We start from the raw sequence: 17,349 nt of genomic DNA, 5'->3' as shown, positions 1-17,349 counted from the left end.
ACGCACACAAATGCATGCTTCCTCGTTAGGCTATCGAACGCCTCTAATCGAGAGCGTGCATTCACCATACCAGCGAATTCAACACCCCCACTTGTCCGAACCGGACAAGAAGGTATCAAACCTAAATAATCAAACAAAAGTAAGTAATAAACGTGCATTATAAGCACAAAAAATGGCTTACAAAACGCCGTCGAAGCCAGTAGGCCGCACCCAAAATGGGCCCGCTCTCAATCCTCTCTCTCTCGAAGACAAAGGTGTGGAACGGATGAAAACGAAATGCCAAAGTACACAGGATAGGAAGGAGAGGGAGGGGGGGCAGGGGAGGGCAGGAGAGGAGAAAAACTCACAAAGAACTCACTACACCACAGAGCAGTTGCTCACAGCCGCCATGACGCCACACCCACCACAAACGGCCAGCAGGGGGCGCGAGAGAGAGTGAGAGAGAGAGTGAGAGAGAGAGAGAGAGAGACTTTGACTTTTACATCCTTTTATTACAAAAATATCAAAAAGTATATTTTGTAAAACGTATAAATACAACCATTTCACAAAGCATTTCACAAATCAGAGGTAAAAAAACAAGCAAAACCATTTAAAAGGGAACATTTACATGAAGACCATTAGTACATCAAGAAAGGGAACAGGAAAAAAATAATAAAGTGTTTTGCTCCTCACAAAGAAATCATATCGTGCTTGAGGAGTGATCAATCTGTGATCAGCACACCATTTTGCACAGAGCAAAGTGCATTATTCAATGCCCATATACTTTTGAAGATCAATACTTTATCCATATATGTATAGAAACAAAATTCTGTTTTAATCCGGGCAAAAACAAGTCCTTTAAAACAGGCCGGGAGGTTATCTGTACATCTTGTAGGATTTTCAATTTGCATTTTCCTCGTGCGATATATTGCTTTCTTTGCCATGGCAACGAGAAAGTTCGCTAGGGCCACTTCTATTTGGTGTGTGTTTGAGACAAAGCAAAAAATGAAAGAATTCAAAGTAAAGTTTAAAGAAAGCTTCATGCACATTTCATGCAGCAAACCAAATAAAGGAATCAAGCGCGCACATTCAACATAAGCATGTGACACGGTCTCAAGAGCACCACAGAAGGGACAATGCTCAGATATTTCCGAAGAAAAAACATGCAAGAGCTTATTGGTGGGTAATACCCAATGTGCCAGCCTCCACGACAGGTCGGCAGTTTTCTTTGGAATAAGTATGTGATAATAGGCTTTCCAGTTAGGTTGGAAGGGGTATTCTGTAGGCAAGCAATTGTGCCACTTCCTTGACTGCCAAGTTCCTAAGGAGGGCCGGATTGCTTTGACACAGGCCTGGTATATTGCACGATTTTCCAGACCTGCAGATCCAAAACGTATTTTTGGTAAATATTTTATTATTGTGCCACAATTCATTACAGTGGGGGTGACTTCTAAATTTGGGAAACAGAGGCTTGGCTCACAAACAATTAGGCCATCACCAGTGCGAGGAGATTGCTCCCAGTGCACCTTAACTTTGCGGTATACGCTAAGTATTTCGCATAGCACAGCAGATATTATGCGGTTTGACCGCATGCCAACTTTATTTGCAAGTGCTGCAGCACTTAACCATGTCCTTGTCTCAATCATTAGATCAGCAACGTGATGGACACCATTCTGAACAAAATAATCAATAAAAGAGCGTTCCGTTCTTATTCTTTTGAAGAGAGAGTTGTAGAAAAGAGGCTCTCTGAAAAACATCTCTTGGGTGTAGGAAACATAATCACGGTCGACCATGAAAACACGCCAAGCATTCAGAATTATATTGTAAAATGGTGGAAGCAAGGACAGATCAATACATTTCATGTTCATTAGTAATAGACCAAATGAATAGTCTAGCATGCCGGCTTGACGGAGGAGGAGGAGAGCAGTGGACCTCCAGGCTAGGTCTGATGGACCATAGAGAAGCCGCCAGATTGAGGCAATGCCAAATGCCATAGCCCTGCATACGATGTCCACAAGACCATGCCCACCTTCCTCTAAGGGAAGATTCAAGATCTCTGGACGAAGCCAATGTTTTCCACTCCAGAAGAAGTTTATTATTGTCTTCTGTATATTCAGCAGAAAGCGTTCAGGAGGTGGAATGGCTTTGATTCTGTGCCACAGTATAGATGCTGCTAGGTTGTTTATGACCAGGACTCGTCCCCGGTATGAAAGCAAAGCCAGCAAACCTTTCCATTTCCGCAGCTTTTGTTCGAGAGAGTCAGCGAGACCCTCCCAATTTTTCGCTTGTGTTGCTTCATCACCGATGTAAACACCAAGGTACTTCATTCCGTTGAGGGACCAGGTGAGGTGTTTCGGGAGGACAGGCATAGGGCGCTGGCATGGGCCCATCCACATCGCCTGGCACTTGTTCCAGTTTACCAAAGCTGAAGAAGCTGAACCATAATAGTCCAAGCAATCCACCAGTTTCTTTATCTCATCACTATTATGTACGATGGCGCAAATATCGTCAGCATATGCAGAGACTTTCACAGGCCTTGTGAGCAAATTTTTGCATCCGGTTAGGATGCTGCGGACTTTGATTAAAAGAGGCTCAATGGTTAAAGAGTACAGAATACCAGATAAAGGACATCCCTGACGGATACCCCTTCCAACCTTTACAGGTGAAGTTAGCTCAGAGTTTACTCTGAGTATTGAGGAAATGCCATTATAGAGCAGTTTTACCATGGAAAGAAAAACAGGACCAAGTCCAAAACACTCTAGCACCTTGAAAAGATATACATGACTTACACGGTCAAAAGCCTTCTCTTGGTCAAGCACAATCAAACCAAGATTGTCATTTTTTATTTTACACACATCCCAAAGATCTCTTAATAAAAAAATGTTATCGTGTATCTGTCGGTTAGGGATACAGAAAGACTGATCACTTTGAATCAACGATTCTAGGAGTGGGGCGATGCGTCGAGCTAGAACTTTAGAAAATATTTTATAATCTGAAGTTAGGAGAGAGATTGGACGCCAATTATCAATGAGCTGAGGGTCTCCTTTCTTTGGTAATAGACTAATGACTGCTCTACGGCAGCTCATCGGCAAGTCACCACAACGTAATGAACTATTAAAGACCTCCAATAGTTCTGGGCCTAATAAGGGCCAAAAGGATTTATAAAACTCTATTGGGAGGCCGTCCAACCCAGGAGATTTACCCGTAGGTAAAGAAGCAAGGGAAAGTGTAAGCTCTTCCAAGGAAAGTAAGGAGCCAAGCTGATCCCTTTGAGCAGCACTTAGCATGGGTAAGTCAGATGTGAAGTAACTTATTGAGCCATCGTCAACATCATTTGCCATAAACAGGTCTGAAAAGAAGTTATAGACCTCCCTCTTTATATTATCTTGTGACGTCACAGTGTTACCAGTTGAGAGCTTTAAGGTTTCAATTTGCCTTTGATTGGTAGTCTTTTTATCAAAATGGAAAAAAAATTTGGTCGGTGCATCTAAATTATATAGCTGATCCATCCGTAGACGGACCATTGCACCTTTTGCTTGGTATTCGACCAGGCTGTTTAGTAGAGTCTTCTTTTCCATAAGCAAATGATTATTTGTTCTATTGGGGCTATTTGCCACATCAGTTTGCAACTTCATTATTTCCTTTTCTAGTGTGAACCTCTCCCTTTTTACACTGAAAGAAGAGAAGTAATTAAACTGTTGGCAAAAGACAGCGATCTGCGCCTTTGCGTAGTCCCACCACAATATCGGGTTATCAAAATTATTCTTTCTTTCTTTGAGGCTAATCCAAAACACTTTGAAAGCTTCACAAAAAGCAGCATTTTCCAGCAACATGACATTGAACTTCCAATATGGGCTGCCATGTTGCTGCAGAGCAAGCTTAAAGGACAAGGTTACAGCCAGGTGATCAGAAAAAAGAGAAGGCACAATATCAGATTTCAATATCTTGTCAAGCATTACAGTATTGACATAAATTCTGTCTAACCTGGCTAGTGTGTGCATCTGAGACGTACATCTAGACCAAGTAAACTGCCGTTGCATAGGGTGCTGAATACGCCAGACATCTATTAATCCCGTCGTCTTGATGATTTTCTCCAAAGGTATGGCAGATCTAGGATGTGGCTCCGCACTGTTTCTATCTAACGCAGGGTCAAGAGTGCAGTTGAAGTCGCCACTCATTATAAAAGAGCAATTTAAGTCAATTGTACTCAGAAGATCCTCTAGCTTTAGAAAGAAGTTTTGCCTTTCAGCATTCTTACAGGGGGCATATATGTTTACAAAAACAAAGATTTGATTATTGGCAGTGAATTGAAGACAAGCCAGATGTCCGGGAATTATTTCATTATATTGAACTTGTGTGAGTGTTAATGAGGAGGAGACAAAGAAAGCAATTCCAGCAGTGAGACAATTGATATCACTGAAGAACCACTGGCCCTTCATTAGCCTTCTCCATTGGGCTTGGCCATTCAGATCTCCATGCGTTTCTTGCAGTAACAAGACATCCAGGTGCAAACGCCGGGTCAGATCTTTTACCTGAACTTTGCGTTCTAAACTAACACCACCGTTAATGTTTAGACTACCAAAACTAACACTCATTCTTTCGGAAAAAGAAAGAAGATAAATAACTAAATAGATCAAAAAACCCATGGGGACCTCATTTACGAAGCTCCTGCCGAGCTTTCTGGATCATTTTTCTTAGCCGGTGCTTCTGAGCATCAGTGAAATTTGGAGTGTCAGGGTTGTGCACAATTTCCTTCAATTTAAAAATCAACATCTGCAGATCAGGGAAATGATCTTTCAGTTCAATGTTCCTTTTCCGATAGGAATCTCTCAAAAAGTCCTGAAGCTCGTCATCCGTAGGGCTGTTTACAGCCTTTAGAATCTGAGAGGACTCCTCTTGACCCTCACCATCAGATTCCTCATATGGGGAATCAATTGGTGTTTCAGCTTCCTGGCGCACATCACATGATTGCTCAGTTTCAATAAAGTAAACTTCTTCAGGAACGTTTTGTGCCAGAGTCACATTTGAAACTTCTTCGGGATGCGAGGTGGGGGGCTCCAAGCATGTTTGTGACATGACCACCATGCTCGATTCAAGGATGTCACTCTCCTCCAGTGGATTTAAATTATCCTCTTTTATTCTCTCTGTGCCCTTATTTTCCTCATTTATTCCTTTTTTAGGGGGAGATTTTAAGTGCTTTTCCTCCTCTTGCGATTGACAGGAGGAAGCTGCACAATGAACGTCCTCGTGTGAGATGACACTGTCTGAAGGATCAGCGACACTCACTGGGATTGGAAAGTTAGAATCCACTTTTTCCTTGATGATGTTTGTACTAGTGGAGGTGTCCTTTTCCTCCAATAAGGCAAACCTGTTTTCACATTGAAATCCAGTGATGGAGTTTTCACTGATTTGCCTTTTCCCAGAAGGTGACGCACTTCTTACAGCCGATTTACGTTTTTTTACTTTGGAAACGGTGACAAACCCCTCATTTGCGCTGTCCATTGATTCAACGGGAGGGGGCGTGTCCACTTGTTTACCTGGTTTATCCTGCACATTTGTCGAGCAGGAAACGTTAACATTAATCTGCGAGTCATTGTTTCCCGTTTCGACCATGTTAGGCTGTTCCTTCTGATTGCGGCAAAACCGTTTCATATGTCCCACTGCACCACAACCAAAGCACTTTAGGGTGTCGGTGGTGATGTATACTTGATAATCGCGGCCATTTGTCGTGAATTTTAAAGCAACATTCAAGGAGGGATATTCCTTTTTGAGAACCATAAAGACCTGCCTACGGAAACTCATCACGTGACTGACACGTTCATCCTTACAGCCCAAAGGGAGCATTATTAATGGGGACACACATTGCCTATATCGCTGCAGCGCTGTAAGGATTGTATCGGTATCGAGAAATGGTGGTGCATTTGAAATAACCACTTTCTGAGCAGGAGTATCCAAGGGATAAACCATAACAAAGTGTCCGGAGTCGAGGGACAAACCTTGTTGTACGATGAGAGCAATGTGCTCTACATCGGACACAAACACGATAACCCGTTTGTTCATACGCGACGCCGCACGTACCTTATCAAACCCAATCATGTTCCCGATCGTGAGAACAATAGCTTCGACTGTAATACCCTCGGGTGGAGAACACGCAATGCCATGCTCACGTGATAATTGCTCAAACGCTGCATATCGCTGCGAGTGAGCAGCCGCCATGTTTGGACACACGAGGCTCGACCTCGTCCTCCCAGCTCGGGAAGAAGAAGTTAGTAATGTACTCCGACTTTCCCAGCTTAGGGAAAGGGAGCGTTAAAAAAACAAACTAAGGAAATATAAGCGGGAAAAAAAGGTTTGAAGTGAAGAAAATAAGTCGGGGGAAAAAACAACAGGGAACCGCCCAAAAACGGCGATTACCTTAACCTGCACAATAAGTGTGCTCTATGGCTCTCTCTCTCGTCTCAACATAGAAGGGGAAACACAGGGAAGCTTTACAAATAGAAACAAGCACACGAAGGAGCGAAATGGGGGGGAGGAGGGGTGGAACAAACAGCCAAGACAGAGCACTCACGACACGAAGCGAGCAGACGCCATGACACTGCACCCAGCGCACCGACAGCCGATAGGTGGCGACAGAGAGGGAGAGGGAGAGGGAGAGAGAGAGAGAGAGAGAGAGAGAGAGAGAGAGAGAGAGAGAAAGCGAAGGGGACAGACAGAGAGGAGGAGGAGAGACAGATGGAGGAGGAGGAGAGACAGATGGGTGGGGAAGGCACAGAGAGTGGTGGTAGAATGGGGAGGGGGGGCGGGAGGGGGGTGAGGTGGAAAAAAAAATCAAGAAAATGAGCGGAGGCGGGAGGCAGGGGGTTGGCAAAGAAAAATATATGTTATGCTTTAGGACCGTGCACGCACACAAACACAGAGACAGATGGACGGACGGACAGACAGACAGACAGAAACACACACACAGCCTTTTATTATCATGGATGGATTGGACTATGTCCACCCTTGAGGTGTAAAAGACAACAGGAGAGTCATCCATATTGAACCAAGAAATACCACACCGGTTAACACTCACAAACTGTCCTTACACAAAGGTACCTTACCTACAGTGGCATGCTCTTGTCGATAGACACGTTCGGATCGTTAATGTCCACAAGCTAAATGAAGATCATCATTATTTGGTCGCTGTTATTAGACTACAATGATTAGACAGTGGTTTTATGATGGAGTGCTTCGAGATGCAGCTCCCCCTGCTGAACTGCATTACCATGATTGTTGATTTGAGATTTGAATCCACAAAGGAACCAATTTAGTCCCAAAACCCTCACAGATGATCATGTGACAAAACGGGTTCTCCTGCCTTGGGTTTTTATATTTTTGAAGTGCAAGTTTAAGGCCCAAATAGAACACAATCACAAATTACATTTTAGGAACAAAGTAAAGAGAAAAACAAATCAACCTCCATCTTTATCGTTGTTATTCCACGATTCCCACCTGTTTGTCCTGTAGTGATGGCTGGGTCTTGGCTTTGCAAATCAACACTGATTGTGAAAACGCTGATGTTGTATATCCTCCCACGTGTGAGGTTATAAAATGTTATGTTTTCACTCGTTGTGTTGGTACACTTTGTGTCTGTTGTATTATCTTTTGCCGTGTACATAATCGTATATAATGTACTGTCTCCATCCGCGGGTTCCCAACGCACGTCGAGCGCGGTCGTGCTGTCATCCTCGTTCGGAGTACAATTCAGGCCTTGGACAGTCGCTGGAACTGAGGATAAAAAACACAAACACACAACAAATAAACATTTTAAACACGAGGGAAATAATTACACAAACACAACATTATTTAATAAAATGATTCAAACCAACACAAGAACCGATCCAAAACATTATATAATTATGTACCATGACATATCCTGTAGTCCAGTTAAGCAAGTAAACTTCCCTTGTCATCCAAACAGTGGAGAGATTCAAACTCTCTACCAACTCTATATTACCTCCACCACCGAAGGTGGAGGGAGGTTATGTTTTCACTCCTGTCTGCTTGTCTGTGAACAGGATGTCTCAAAATGTTGTGGATGCATTCGGACGAAATTTGGTGAAAAGTTTGGGTGTGTGCCAAGGTCGGGGAGGAACTCGCCCGGCACCCGCAGCGGTTGTCCGAAGACCAACTCCGCCGCGGATGCGCGCACGTCGTCCTTGGGCGCCGTCCGGAGGCCCAGCAGGACCCAGGGGAGCCTGTCGACCCAGCCACCGTCACGGAGGGTGGCCCGGGGTGCGGCCTTCAATGAGCGGTGTAACCTCTCGCACAGGCCGTTGGCCTGGGGGTGGTAGGCCGTAGTTCGGTGCAGCTGGACCCCGAGCCCCCGCGCGACCGCCCCCCAGAGCTCCGAGGTGAACTGGGGGCCGCGGTCGGATGATATGTCCGAGGGGGCGCCGAACCGGGCGACCCAGGTGGCGATGAACGCCTGTGCGACGTCCGCCGCCGTCGTCGCCGCCAAAGTCACGGCCTCCGGCCACCGGGTGCTGCGGTCCACCATCGTCAGGACATGGGTGAAACCCCGCGAGGGGGGCAGAGGTCCCACCAGGTCCACGTGTACGTTGTCGAACCTTTGTTCCGGCACCGTGAACGGGGCCAATGGGGCCTGGGTGTGCCGGTGCACCTTCGCGCGCTGGCACACGAGGCACGTCCTGGTCCAGCCGCGGACGGCCTTCCGGAGGCCATGGCAGACAAACTTGTCGGCGACCAACCTCTGTGAGGCCTTCATGCCCGGGTGGGACAGGCCGTGGATGGCGTCAAACACCTGGCGCTGCCAGCCCGCGGGCACGATGGGGCGAGGCCACCCGAGGGAGACGTCGCACAAGAGGGCCGCGCCGTCGAACGGCACCTCGGTGACGCGGAGGCCCGTGACGGCGGTCCGCAAGGCCTGGACGCCGGGGTCGGCGGCCTGGTCCGCTGCCATCCGGGCATAGTCGATGCCAAGGTGGACGGCGTGGGCGACGGACCGGGAAAGGCAATCCGCCACCGGGTTGTCCTTCCCCGCGACGTGCCGGATGTCCGTCGTGTACTCGGACACGGACGAGAGGTGACGCTGCTGCCGATCCGACCACGGCTCGGCGACCTTGCCCATCGCGAAGACCAGTGGCTTGTGGTCGACGAAGGCCGTGAACGCACGGCCCTCGAGCAGATGGCGGAAGTGCCTGACCGCCAGGTGAAGCCTGAGCAACTCGCGGTCGAAGGTACTATAGCGGCGTTCGGGCGGGCGAAGCTGCCGGCTGAAGAACGCCAGCGGTTGCCAAGCACCACGCACCCATTGCTCATGCACCGCGCCCACCGCATAGTCCGAGGCGTCGGTGGTGAGGGCGATCGGTGCATCGGGCGCCGGGTGTTAGCATGGTGGCGTTAGCCAAGGCGAGCTCCGCGCCGGCGAACGCCGCGTCCATCTGCACGGTCCAGGTAACGTCACCTTTGCCCGGCTTCCCTCGGAGGGCCTCGTGCAAGGGGCGCAGGAGCTGGGCGATGCGGGGCAGGAACCGATGGTAAAAGTTCACCATGCCCAGGAACTCCTGGAGCCCCTTGATCGTGCGGGGGCGCGGAAACCCCTTCACCGCCTCCACCTTGGCCGGTAGGGGGACGGCCCCGTGCCTGGTGACGTGGTGCCCCAAAAAGTCGATTTCAGCGACACCGAACCGGCACTTGGCGGGGTTCACGATCAGGCCGTGCTGGCCCAGATGTTCGAAGAGGGTGCGGAGATGGTGAAGGTGCTCTTCGCGGGACGCGCTGGCGACGAGGATGTCGTCCAGGTATACGTACACAAAATCCAAGTCGCGCAAGACGCTGTCCATGAGTCGCTGGAACGCCTGAGCCGCATTCTTCAAACCAAAGGGCATCCGAAGAAATTTGAACAGTCCGAACGGCGTGATGACCGCCGTCTTCGGGATGTCCTCCAGCCTGACGGGGACCTGATGGTAGCCGCGTATGAGGTCCACCTTTGAAAAGAAGGACATGCCCGCCAACCGGGCGGAGAAGTCCTGGATGTGGGGGACGGGGTAGCGGTCGGGGGTGGTGGCGTCGTTGAGGCGCCGGTAGTCCCCACACGGTCGCCATCCCCCGCCGGGCTTGGGCATGATGTGAAGCGGCGACGCCCAAGCACTCTCGGAGCGCCGCACGATGCCGAGCCGCTCCAGGGTAGCGAACTCCGCTTTAGCCACCGCGGGCTTTGTCGGCTCGAGGCGGCGTGCCCGGGCGTAGACCGGTGGCCCGGCGGTGGGGATGTGGTGTTCCACCCCGTGCTTGACGGCCCCCGCCGAGAAAGTGGGCCGCGTAAGGGCCGGGAAGCCGGCGAGGAGGCGGGTGTAGTCGTCCGCTGCCAGAAGCGTACAAACTAACCTTGCCGGGACCGAACCGCTCTGCAAGCCGCTTCGCGAGCCACTCGGTGAGCTGCTTAGTGAGCTGCTCAACGAGCTGCTCAACTCGCAAGCAAGCGAGCTGAACGTTTCAGCCTGGACGAGACTTCTGTTCTTCACATCGACCAACAACCCGTGTGCACAGAGGAAATCCGCACCGAGTAGTGCCATGGGGACACTAGCGGTTACGAACGTCCACTCGAAGCATTGCCTTCCGAACCGCAGGGAGAGGCAGCGCTTCCCGAATGTGCGTATGGGTGTTCCGTTCGCGGCAAGCAACGCGGGGCCCCGGCCCGCGGTGTGCTTGTCGGACATAGAGGCAGGGATAACGCTCACCTGTGCCCCCGTATCGCATAGGAAACGGCGCCCAGACAAGGTGTCCGTTATAAAAAGAAGGCTGCCGGAATGGCCGACGCTCAAGGCCGCTACCGAGCGCCGGCTTTGTAGTTTCCCGACTTGCCGAAGGAGCACGGCGGGCAACAATTCCTCGCCTTGTGGCCAAATCTGGCGTGGAAATGGCACCAGGTTTGCGGCGAAGGCAGAGGCAGCGGTTTTCGCGGCGGTGGTGGGCGTGGCGGCGGCCACGCGGCGTGTGTCAGCCTCGGGATCCCCGAGGTGTGGTGCATCAGCATCAGGGTCAGCCTCGGGATGCGCGGCGGCCGCGCCAAAACTCGCCTGCGCGTCCAAAACCGCGAAGAACCTGTCGGCTTCGGCAGCGAGAGCCCGGGGTTCTGTCGTCACAGAACCGGCCAAGGCGAGGCGGACTCGTGCCGGCAGCTGGCGTCGAAATAACGCCCGGAAAAGAGCGTTCGGGGTTTCGTCGCCCATCAACGACAGCATATGGTCCATGCGGGCCGACGGTCGTGTGTCACCGAGCTCGGGGAGGTCCAGGAGGCGGTCGGCCCGTGCGTCCACCGTGAGGCCGAACGTGGCGAGGAGGAGATGCTTGATCGCCTCGTACCTGCCGTCGGCCGGTGGGTTCCTCAGGACCGACACGACGCGGCCGGCCGTGCCGGTCCCGAGGGAAGCGACCACGTGGCAGTACCTGGTCTCGTCCACCGTGATGCCTCGAAGTCGGAACTGGGCTTCTGCCTGCAGGAACCAGACTTCGGCTTGCGTCTCCCAGAACTCGGGGAGTTTCATTTGGACCGCGTTGTTTGCCATTGCAATGGCGTATTCGGGTGGTCAGCGATGGCTGACCAGAACGTCGGAGGGTCACCAAATGAAGCGCGGTGCTACGTGCACTTGCTTGCACAACAAGAAGGAAGCGGCCAACGCGGTGAGTTTAAGAGTCTTTATTAAAAGAGCTCACTGTAGCACTGGCGCGCTCCGGGCTGCGCGCCCGGTGTATATCCCGCGGCCACACCTACCCCTCAGGCGTGGCCGCCGCCCACTTGGTGCGTGGAATGATGCCCTCACGCCAGTGAGCTTTCGTGTCCGCCACAGTGGATGCATTCGGACGAAATTTGGTGAAGAGTTTGGGTGTGTGCCAAGGTATTTACCCCATAACGTCAAGTCGTACAACTGCAAGTTATCTTCGAAAAATTTGCCCCTTAACTTAAAAAAAACATTTCATGACTAGGAAAAGTTATTTTTGCAAAAATAAAAAGGTTACATGAGGGACAGGTTTGCCGGCCAATATCAAATGTGCATAACTTACAAATCACATCAACTAAGCACAGTAGTAGAGAAAAGTACAGGGATGGTGTCCATACAGTAGGGACTTTTTGGCCTATCACGTCAATGCCATATCCAAAATCCCTTGAACTTGCATGAATACACAAGTTTATCTCATACTTTGAACTTGCATGATTACTTTTTTTTATAGAATATTAGCAAAAGTACCCAGCGTTTTCAGGTAACATGAAGTCGCTTCCTGACGGGAATATGAGGATCAGGGAGGGAATAGGGATGGGGGCCAGAGAGGTGAGCAGGATGGTGAGGAGGAGGAGGGGAGCAGGAGAGAGGTGAGGTGGAGGGGGGAAGGAAAGAGGAGGTAGGAAGGGAAGGGGAGGGGTATGAGATGGGGAAGGGGATAGGAGCGAGAGAGAGAGAGAGGAGAGAGGAGAGAGAGGAGAGGAAAGGGAGGAAGAGATGAGGGGAAGGGCAGGGGAGTGGGAGAGAGTGGAAGGGGAGGGGAAAAGGGAAGTGGTGGGGAGTAAAAAGAGGATGGGGGAGAAGGGAGTGAAAGAGGGGTGAGGAAGCAGCAAGAGATAGAGGGGTGGGAGAGAGAGAGAGAGCACAAGAGAGAGAGAGAGAGCACAAGAGAGAGAGAGAGAGCACGAGAGAGAGAGAGAGAGAGAGAGAGAGCACGAGAGAGAGAGAGAGAGAGAGCACGAGAGAGAGAGAGAGAGCACGAGAGAGAGAGAGAGAGCACGAGAGAGAGAGAGCACGAGAGAGAGCACGAGAGAGAGAGAGAGAGCACGAGAGAGAGAGCACGAGAGAGAGAGAGCACGAGAGAGAGAGAGAGAGAGAGAGCACGAGAGAGAGAGAGCATGAGAGAGAGAGAGAGAGCACGAGAGAGAGAGCACGAGAGAGAGAGAGCACGAGAGAGAGAGTGAGAGAGCACGAGAGAGAGAGCACGAGAGAGAGAGAGAGAGAGCACGAGAGAGAGAGTGAGAGAGCACGAGAGAGAGAGAGAGAGAGAGAGAGAGAGCACGAGAGAGAGAGAGAGAGCACGAGAGAGAGAGAGAGAGCACGAGAGAGAGAGAGAGAGAGCACGAGAGAGAGAGAGAGCACGAGAGAGAGAGAGAGAGCACGAGAGAGACAGCACAAGAGCATGAGAGCACGAGAGAGAGAGAGAGAGAGAGAGACAGAGACAGAGAGAGAGTAGTGGGGCAGAGACAGAGAGAGAGAGAGTGGGGGAAAGACAGAGAAAGGTAAAGGGACAAAGAGGGGTGGGGGAGATAGAGAGTGAAGGGGAGATGGACGTAGAGGGGATGGGGAGGGCGACAGATAATGGTGTGGGAAATAGAAAATAGAGAGAGGAGGCAAGAGAGGGGGACAAGGAGCAGTAAGGGAGAGAAAGAAAGAGAGAGCGAGAGTGGAGGGGGAGAGACAGAGAGGGTGGGGAGGGATAGAGAGTGGTGGTGGAATGGAGGAGGGGGGGTGTGGTAAAGAAAAAAAGCAAGAAAGTTGAGGGGAGGAAGGAGGTAGGGGGTTAGCAAATAAAATGAAATGTTATGCTTAATGACCGTGCACGCACACAGACACAGACACGCACACAGACACAGACACAGACACAGACACCCTTTTATTGTCACGGATGGATTGGACTATGTCTACTCTTGATGTGTAAAAGACAACAGGAGAGTCATCCATATTGAAGCAAGAAATACCACACCGGTTAACACTCACAAACTGTCCTTACACAAAGGTACCTTACCTACAGTGGCATGCTCTTGTCGATAGACACGTTCGGATCGTTAACGTCCACAAGCTAAATGAAGATCATCATTATTTGGCCGCTGTTCTTATAAGACTACAATGATTAGACAGTGGTTTTATGATGGAGTGCTTCGAGATGCAGCTCCTCCTGCTGAACTGCATTACCATGATTGTTGATTTGAGATTTGAATCCACAAAGGAACCAATTTAACCCCAAAACCCTCACAGATGATCATGTGACAAAATGGGTTCTCCTGCCTTGGGTTTTTATCTTTTTGAAGTGCAAGTTTAAGGCCCAAATAGAACACAATCACAAATTACATTTTAGGAACAAAGTAAAGAGATAAACAAATCAACCTCCATCTTTATCGTTGTTATTCCACGATTCCCACCTGTTTGTCCTGTGGTGTTCGCTGGGTCTTGGCTTTGCAAATCCTCACTGATTGTGAAAACGCTGATGTTGTATATCCTCCCACGTGTGAGGTTATAAAATGTTATGTTTTCACTCGTTGTGTTGGTACACATTGTGTCTGTTGTATTATCTTTTGCCGTGTACATAATCGTATATAATGTACTGTCTCCATCCGCGGGGTCCCAACGCACGTCGAGCGCGGTCGTGCTGTCATCCTCGTTCGGAGTACAATTCAGACCACGGACAGTCGCTGGAACTGAGGATAAAAAACACAAACACACAACAAATAAACATTTTAAACACGAGGGAAATAATTACACAAACACAACATTATTTAACAAAATTATTCAAACCAAAACAAGTACCCATCCCAAATATTCCATAAGTACCGTGACTCTCCCATAGTCCTGTTAAATCAGGAAACTTGCCCTTGTCATTCAAGAAGTGGAGACATTCAAACTCTCTCTCGCAAGTATTTCTCTTACAACTGCAAGTTTTCTTCCAGAAATTTACCGCATAACGTCATAAAAACATTTCATCATAAGGAAAAGTTCTCTTTTGCAAAAAGGAAAAAGGCTCCATGAGGGACAGGTATGCCGACAAGTATGAAATGTGACATCATTTACAAATTACACTAAAGTAATCACAAGTAGCAGAGAAAACTACAGGGATGGTGTTCATACAGTGAGGACTACAATTATATTTAATCAAGGGAACGTTTGGCCCATCACACGTCCGCCATGTCCACTCATCCCTTCTTCGATTCATTATCTGATGTACATCCTGCTGTGTCCACACACGGGGTGGGATTGGTGATCGATATGACTTTACATTGTTCATCTTGGTCGTTTTTCTTTCGATCAAAGAAGCGTTTCTAAAATAATTTACAAAATAATTTGTACAATTATAACAGGTTTGCCTTCCATAAGGATGCAAGTGGTGTATTGGGGCGATGTATTTATTATCAAAACAAATATGGCGGATTTGTTAATCCTGCCTACATGCGCCATATCTGTCCTTCCTCTCCTCACCTCGAGCACCTCACACCTCTCTCTTTACTCCCCCCCTGTATTCTCACCAATCTCTCTCTTCACCTTTCTCCTCTCGCCCCCCCCCCCCTTTCACTTTACCCCCTCTCCTCTCCTCTTTACCCCTCTCCTCTCCTCCTCTATCTTCACCCATCTCTTCCAAACCCTGATCTCGAATCATCCTTCATTTTCTCAAATTAAGTTTTCTCTTTTTGAAACACAACAAACTCCCAACAACAATGAAATTGTATCAATCAATAACTTGAAGAACAATTGATATGTATTGTATACACAAAGAATTAAGTTAAGCACCCCCCCCCCTTTTTTTTACAACCTCGCACATTACAAGTTTGTTGTCGTCAAAACAGTGTAATATTACCCATGATATTGCTATATTTTCTGGAGAAGTGATATTATGGTCACATAAAAACATAACAATCATGCCGTTTTCAATATTTTATTCTGAATAATTTAAGGTGAAATTTTTTGGGAATTTTAGGCATATTTTCACCTCAATTTAAGTATGGAGCTATAGGTCCATCACGGACAGTGTGGATGACGTTTATGTTTTCTAACGTACAGTCATTGTTCTGAGAAGACCTCTAGCGATCTTTGCGTCAATAACGTGTGTAGGACCCACGTGATCGGATCACTGACTCAACCCTACGTCTCATAGACCCTGTAAGCCGTCGTATGCGTTGCTGTGGCAGGTTGTTCCATTCCCGATGTAATGCACGTTCCAATTCATCCAGATTGGCTATTGGAGGGACCATCTTCGCAATTTGTCGTCCCAACATGTCCCAAACGTGCTCGAGGGGGTTCAGGTTCAGGACAGGATTAGGGGGTGCTTAACTTAATTCTTTGTGTAGGGGTGCTTAACTTAATTCTTTGTGTATATATGTACTTGTTCTTTCCTCGAGTATGCAGTAATGTAGGACAGGTATTTCACACAACATGCAGGTTTTAATGATTGAAAAACATGTCTTAAAACCTCCACCTGAAGAAGGAGCAAAGAAAAATAACAAACCGCTGTGGTTCAGATTATGTTTGTGAGAAACAGGATTGGGGGAGTGGGGACATTGGCAAATAATGCATCATCGCACTAATACCAAGTTCGCTCTGAATTCCAGGGTACTTACAGGTTCGGATGCTGCTGTTACACACCTGGGTGCTGCCGTTGAACAACGTTACCACATACAGCACACCAGGTGAGAGGTCAGAGAAAGAAATGTTCCCAGTTTTCCCATCCTCTGCGCAGGAGGCATTCTCATGAGTGTTGTTGTTGTTCAGTGTTGTGGAAAACTCCTTACAGCCATCTCCAGTCCACTGCAGCACAATGCTCTTGGTCGTGCTGGTCTTTAAAACACTGTCAATGGAGCAGTCCACTTTGGAGCTACCCAAGGTTTGGCCAGTGATCTATAGGCAGATTAAGTGGAAAAGGAAAAGACTGACATGACAACATGATAGGTGTTAAAGGGATACCATGTCGTAATTATGGTCAAACTGTTAAAAGTTCAAGAAGGCAGACATGAACATGTGAGTTTATTCAAACTACATGGTGACCAAACACTCAAGCCTTCGGCTTTAGGTTTAGGCCATCATCGAGCAACTGACTCCGCCTACCCGGAAGCAGAAACAGGGTTACCTAATACGTCATGCGTAATACCAAAAGGTTTTGCAGTATCCAACACAAACCAGCTACCAGATGCATCTCCATCCCCGGTCTTACCTGTACACCTCCTGATACTTCCTACCTCAATTACTTGCGCACAATGAATTCATTATTTATTTGACCCTTCTCAATCATCAATCAAAAATTCCCCTTCCGCATCATCTCTGGCATTGGAATTGCAGTAAAACTTTATCAACTTAAACGGCCGACGCGATTTGAACTTACAGCGAGGCAGATGCCAAGGCCACAGGTAGCCCAAAGAACCACAGGTAAGTCCCATGACATGCCAGCACTCTTTCGTCCTGATGGACCAAGTACAGTGCGAAGGAAATTTAAACTCCTCTACGCGGTCCTTTTACCCAGACAACTTTTACCTGTAGGCCTATTGTTTAACACCAAGGAGAATCCGTCGACGCCTTGCTGTTCACTCCCAATGCCATCGGTGTCTGCTCCCCAATAGGTAAC

At 48.7% G+C, this 17,349-nt stretch overlaps 1 protein-coding gene across 6 annotated transcripts in view; it reads right to left on the bottom strand.

The window, feature by feature from the left end:
- LOC137413458 (receptor-type tyrosine-protein phosphatase H-like) overlaps positions 1 to 17,349 on the bottom strand; it is a 308,008-nt gene extending 290,659 nt beyond the window's left edge. For 2 of the 6 annotated variants that reach the window (XM_078774399.1, XM_078774401.1), the window contains exons 1-3: positions 17,110 to 17,344; positions 16,352 to 16,628; positions 14,165 to 14,440 (exon numbers count right to left, since the gene is read on the bottom strand). In XM_078774399.1, coding sequence (XP_078630525.1) covers positions 14,165 to 14,440; positions 16,352 to 16,628; positions 17,110 to 17,169 — 613 coding nt within the window. In that variant the 5' untranslated portion in view covers positions 17,170 to 17,344. Of the gene's footprint in view, positions 1 to 14,164; positions 14,441 to 16,351; positions 16,629 to 17,109 lie in introns of all 6 variants that reach the window. The other 4 variants (XM_078774403.1, XM_078774405.1, XM_078774402.1 and 1 more) reach the window with 4 other exon arrangements.

The sequence above is a fragment of the Myxine glutinosa genome, chromosome 3 (genome assembly GCF_964187855.1).
Source record: "Myxine glutinosa chromosome 3, kmMyxGlut1.1, whole genome shotgun sequence".
In the NCBI taxonomy this organism is placed as follows: Eukaryota; Metazoa; Chordata; class Myxini; order Myxiniformes; family Myxinidae; genus Myxine; species Myxine glutinosa.
This window is presented reverse-complemented; position numbering and strand designations above follow the sequence as displayed.